The sequence below is a fragment of the Henckelia pumila genome, chromosome 3 (assembly GCF_033568475.1).
Source record: "Henckelia pumila isolate YLH828 chromosome 3, ASM3356847v2, whole genome shotgun sequence".
In the NCBI taxonomy this organism is placed as follows: domain Eukaryota; kingdom Viridiplantae; phylum Streptophyta; class Magnoliopsida; order Lamiales; family Gesneriaceae; genus Henckelia; species Henckelia pumila.
The window spans coordinates 167,492,093-167,496,912 of record NC_133122.1 but is presented as its reverse complement, the minus strand read 5'-3'; the positions used below and the strand labels follow the sequence as shown (position 1 = coordinate 167,496,912).

Here is a 4,820-nt window from a genome sequence, read left to right as displayed (position 1 = left end):
TAACGATAACCCGTTTAATGACTCCCATTGTTTTTGTATAATCACTACAATTCCTTGTATTTTAACTCACAAGACAAAAAACTTTTTGCAAATTATTAATTACTTTTAATCATCCTTTAATATTATTCCCAATCAAGGAAAGATAGAGAGTGGATCAAGGGCATTTTTAAAGACAGTAGTAACATTTGGTTTTGCCATTTAATTAGCCTCAAAAAATTAAGTTTGATATCCTTAAAACAGTTGCCAAAATGAATACAGCAGTACTCCCTTATGCAGCGAACCAGACCATAATATCAAGAAACTGCATATTCTTATTACCACCAAATTACAAGAAAGCAAGTGTAAGATCCGAAGTGATCATTTCTATTCCAAAGAAACTAAGAAAGGATTCCTCCCATCTCCCCGAGCTATCAAGAAATGGAGGACGTTCCACGGACTCGGTGGTACGCGAAGTCGTTGAAAGACAGTCGAAAAACATCGATCCAAATACATATGAACGCAGAAAACCAAGCTTCCATCCTATGTTTCTTGATGAAGCTTATGAAAGATGCAAGGATATTTGTGCCGAGTATGCCAAAACATTCTACTTAGGTACAAAGTTATGCATCGCACAACATTGATTTCTAGTACTTGCGGAGAATTATGCCCTAGAGATTAAGTAAAAAAAAAAAAAAGTGTTTATGATGCAGGAACATTGCTGATGACCGAGGAGAGACAGAAAGCAATATGGGCCATCTATGGTTAGATCAGATGTTGTCTTTTTGTTTCTTTTACAATCGAAAAGTATGTGGATGTATCCAAATTAATGAATTGCTAACCGTTGCAACAGTCTAATTGAAATGTTAAAATATCATACAACATCTTTTGATGGCCATAAACACTTTTTGGTTTCCTTTAGTGTGGTGCAGGAGGACGGATGAGTTGGTGGATGGCCCTAACGCGGCGCATCTCAGCTCAGCCGTTCTTGATAGATGGGAAGAAAGATTGGAAGATATCTTCGACGGTCGGCCTTATGACATGTTTGATGCTGCGCTGACCGATACAGTCCACAACTTCCCTTTAGACATAAAGGTGATTTAAAATCATGATACTAGAATGGCCAACACCATGAATTAATGTAACCGTATATATTATATGTTTAGTTATAGTTATGCTATACTTTCGATTTGTAGCCATTTAAGGATATGATTGAAGGGATGAGAATGGACACTAGGAAGAATAGATATGCAAACTTTCAGGAGCTTTACTTGTACTGCTACTACGTGGCCGGAACAGTTGGGCTGATGAGCGTACCAGTGATGGGAATTGCAGCGGAATCGTCACTTTCAGCCCTCAACATCTACAACGCAGCTCTCTACTTAGGCATAGGCAATCAACTCACCAATATCTTAAGAGATGTGGGAGAAGAGTAAGTCCTTGTTCCAAAGTTTTGAGGACTCTAAATTCGGGTCGCCTCTTTATAATATTTTACTAAAGTCCACATAAATATGAATGTGTTCCTTAGAATCCATGTTCAGTTATTTTCTTCAAGGACTTCAAATAGTATAGCTCCCACATCATTATGTACCGTATCATCTATTGGGTTGTGGAATACTAATCTTCGATTGCAAATCATGTAATAATAACAAGAAGAGCTAGCTAGCTCAATGAAGTCTCTATATATATAATTAATCCAAATATTGAGTGTGGTTTTCATCTATATATCAGTGCATCAAGAGGGAGAGTATATCTACCCCAAGATGAGCTTGGAAAATTCGGTTTGAAGGACGAAGACATTTTCTCCAGAAAAGTGAGTGATGAATGGAGAGGATTCATGAAGGAACAGATCACAAGGGCAAGGTTTTATTTTGATCAGGCTGAAGCTGGAGCATCTCAGCTCGACAAACCCAGTCGTTGGCCGGTAAGTACTCGTTTTACTAAGATTGCGTTTGCAAAAAATTTTGTTTTCGTAGAAATGCTTAAATTTATAAATTATAAAAAAATTAAAAAAAATCAGAAGTTTGTAGTGCTTGGAAACAAAAATGAAAAACTAAATCAAAGTTGAGTATTATTTGATAAATGAATTATTATAGTGATTTTAACTTTTTATTAGAATCTTTTTTGGATAATCATAATATCATAATAACCATATGACTAGATTTTAGATTTTTATTAAATTAAACAAAAGCTAACACACAGTCTGAGTTTAAGGAACACACAAGAGTGTTTTTTTTTAAGTCAAAATCCAACTATGAGTTTTTTAATGATTGCAAAGACTCTCTATTTCCTAATTATACTTGAGAGGATTATGTTAGAAAATCTTTATAAATATGCATATATCCAAGACATTAAACATATATAATATTTAAGCGCAAATTAAAGTTTGGAATTATAAAAATTTTACAAAAGGTAATTGAACATAGTGAAATTGTTTAATTTGTAGGTGTGGTCGTCACTGATGCTGTACCGTATGATATTGGACTCGATCGAAAGAAACGATTACGATAACTTGACAAAAAGAGCATACGTTGGAAGGACCAAGAGACTAATGACACTGCCTCTTGCCTTCACAAGAGCACAGTCAAACCCCAGGGTTGTTTTTCAATAGATATATATGAATATTCTATTGAGTTGCTTGGTGAATTTACGTTGAGTACTGTTTGGAGAAATTAATATCTAATTTATGATCATACAATTTCCAGCCAATCAAATGGTCTGAGTAAATGTTAGGTCCCCAAGTATAACAATTTTCAACACGACTCTATTATTATTATTATTATTATTATTATTATTATTATTATTATTATTATTATTATTATTATTATTGTGAAAATCGAAAATTTTGAATAATACAAATTATGTACAAGTAAATTAGCTTATATGAGTTATACAGAAGGAATCAAATCTTGAAGATATAATTCTATTTAAACATTGAAAGCTATGTATCCTAGTTGAATCCATATACTATTGATGCCTATAAATATATATAGATCCTTAGACCCTGAGAAAAATACATCACGAGAATTCTCTCTAAATTTTCGGTGAGCTAGATAGGGTTAGAAAAGAAGAAAAACAATGCAGAAAATTTGTTCAAGGAAGAACGCAAGCCTAATTTTCGAAAAGTTATGCGTTGAATTTTCGAAAATAAAGCTGCACCAATGCAAGTAACTCAATCACGCACGTAGAGAATCTGTAAGTGAGATTTGTGTTTTAAAAGAATAAGTATGTTTTAAAAATTTGATCCTTTATAATATGTTCAAATCTTTGTTAAGTACTTTCTACTCTTGATACGATCGAGATGAATTCTGTTTGATACAAATGTTTTACGGTATTGTTATGATTTGAATTAAGAGTGGAATTATGAGAATTTTCAAACTTTGATAAGTTAAGGCTCTGATGCGGTGTATAATAATAACCGTTATATGATCTCACCCCTTAGAGGTAGGGGATTGATCAATTAGCCACGAATAAGGAGATGAATTGCAGTGTAATATTACTTTATGATAAGTCAAGTTACGTTATGAGAATTTATGGTATGTCATGATAAGATATGTTATGCTATGAATATATCTATGAATTATGTTTTTTTTTTTTTTAAATCCAAGTTTGATTTCTATCAAGAATATATGTATATGAATGTGTTTGATGTTATGTGATCAACCGACCCCCACTTGTTGAATGACTGTAGTAACCTGATTCCATTTTAAATAATTAAATTGTCTGAGCATGTTTACATGACCCAGACATGATTAAAGAATTATCATTTTGTTTTAATAAGTAAAAAATTGAATTTGGGACATCCGGAAATGGTCCGAAAGGCATTAAGGGTTCAGACATTTTTGAAGATCCGACCTTAAACCAAGGCAGGATCGGAAACTGTTCGGATGAATTGTTGAGTTCGGATGCAGAAGTTGATAAAAATCCTTAATGACATGAATAGCAAACACGATTATAGATTAAACGTGCCCTCAATTCAATGAAAAAAGAGTTCTAGTTGTTGTCCCAATCTTTTGACACAAGTAAGTTTGGATATCTACCTCTAGTTTACTTGAAATTAGAAATAAATAATCACGAGATAAACAATTGATCTCAAAGGAACCTTCAGAAAACTTGTTTCCGACAATCCACGAAGATGAAAAATCGACAAACACCACAAAATTATTAAACTTTGATAAGTTTGATTTTGAACAAAACACAAAGCTTGACAGAAAAAATATCTGAATTATGGATAATCTTGTATTCTATTGAATATTGAATAAACTCATTGTTTTTATAGTTTATAACTCAAAAAGATAAAATATTTTGCAAAATATTGCAAAGATTGCAAAAATCTAGTTCCTAAAGTTCAAAAACTCTTAAAAATAGGCAATAAATCATAAAAATAACCTATTCCATCGAAACACACACTAACATGCCGCACTATGTGTTTCTCGGGCATACTAGGGTGCATAAAGTTGTGCTGGAGCACGCTATTGGTCTGTCGCGGGTGTTTCAGAAATCGTTAGGCGCCCTGGGCGCAAGAAGTTGCGCTGGAGCGCAACACAGGCGTGTTGGGGCGCAAAAACTGTCCGCTGGAGCTCGATTGTGTTATGTCCGCATATTTCAAAGTTAGCTAGGCGCGCTGGCGTGCATAAAATGGGCGCTAGGGCGCGGCTAGATGCGCTGAGGTGCAAAATCTTGCGCTCGAGAGCGCTGGTCTGCTGGGCCAACTTAAAAAACTCGTTTCTCTTGAACCCTTAACATTTCAATGACATTCCAATGACCTCCAAATTGAATCCCATGCTCTCCAACTACGTTTTCATGAATTCCAAAGCCTTTTAATTTTGATGGAAACTTATAGA

At 34.1% G+C, this 4,820-nt stretch overlaps 1 protein-coding gene across 1 annotated transcript; it reads left to right on the top strand.

Annotated features, from left to right (window-relative positions):
- Positions 1-248: 248 nt before the first annotated feature.
- LOC140889915 (phytoene synthase 2, chloroplastic-like) lies at positions 249-2,622 on the top strand. Its single transcript, XM_073297659.1, has 6 exons — positions 249-591; positions 690-740; positions 899-1,071; positions 1,173-1,408; positions 1,708-1,900; positions 2,423-2,622. The coding sequence occupies exons 1-6, from the start codon at positions 249-251 to the stop codon at positions 2,585-2,587; spliced, it is 1,161 nt and encodes a 386-aa protein (XP_073153760.1). The 3' UTR covers positions 2,588-2,622.
- The last annotated feature ends 2,198 nt before the right edge of the window (positions 2,623-4,820 follow it).

Coding starts and splice junctions, on each gene's coding strand:
- LOC140889915 (XM_073297659.1), top strand. CDS start 249: ATGAATACAGCAGTACTCCCTTATGCAGCGAACCAGACCATAATATCA. Junction 741..898: donor AGCAATATGGGCCATCTATG/GTTAGATCAGAT, acceptor GGTTTCCTTTAG/TGTGGTGCAGGAGGACGGAT. Junction 1,901..2,422: donor ACAAACCCAGTCGTTGGCCG/GTAAGTACTCGT, acceptor TTTAATTTGTAG/GTGTGGTCGTCACTGATGCT.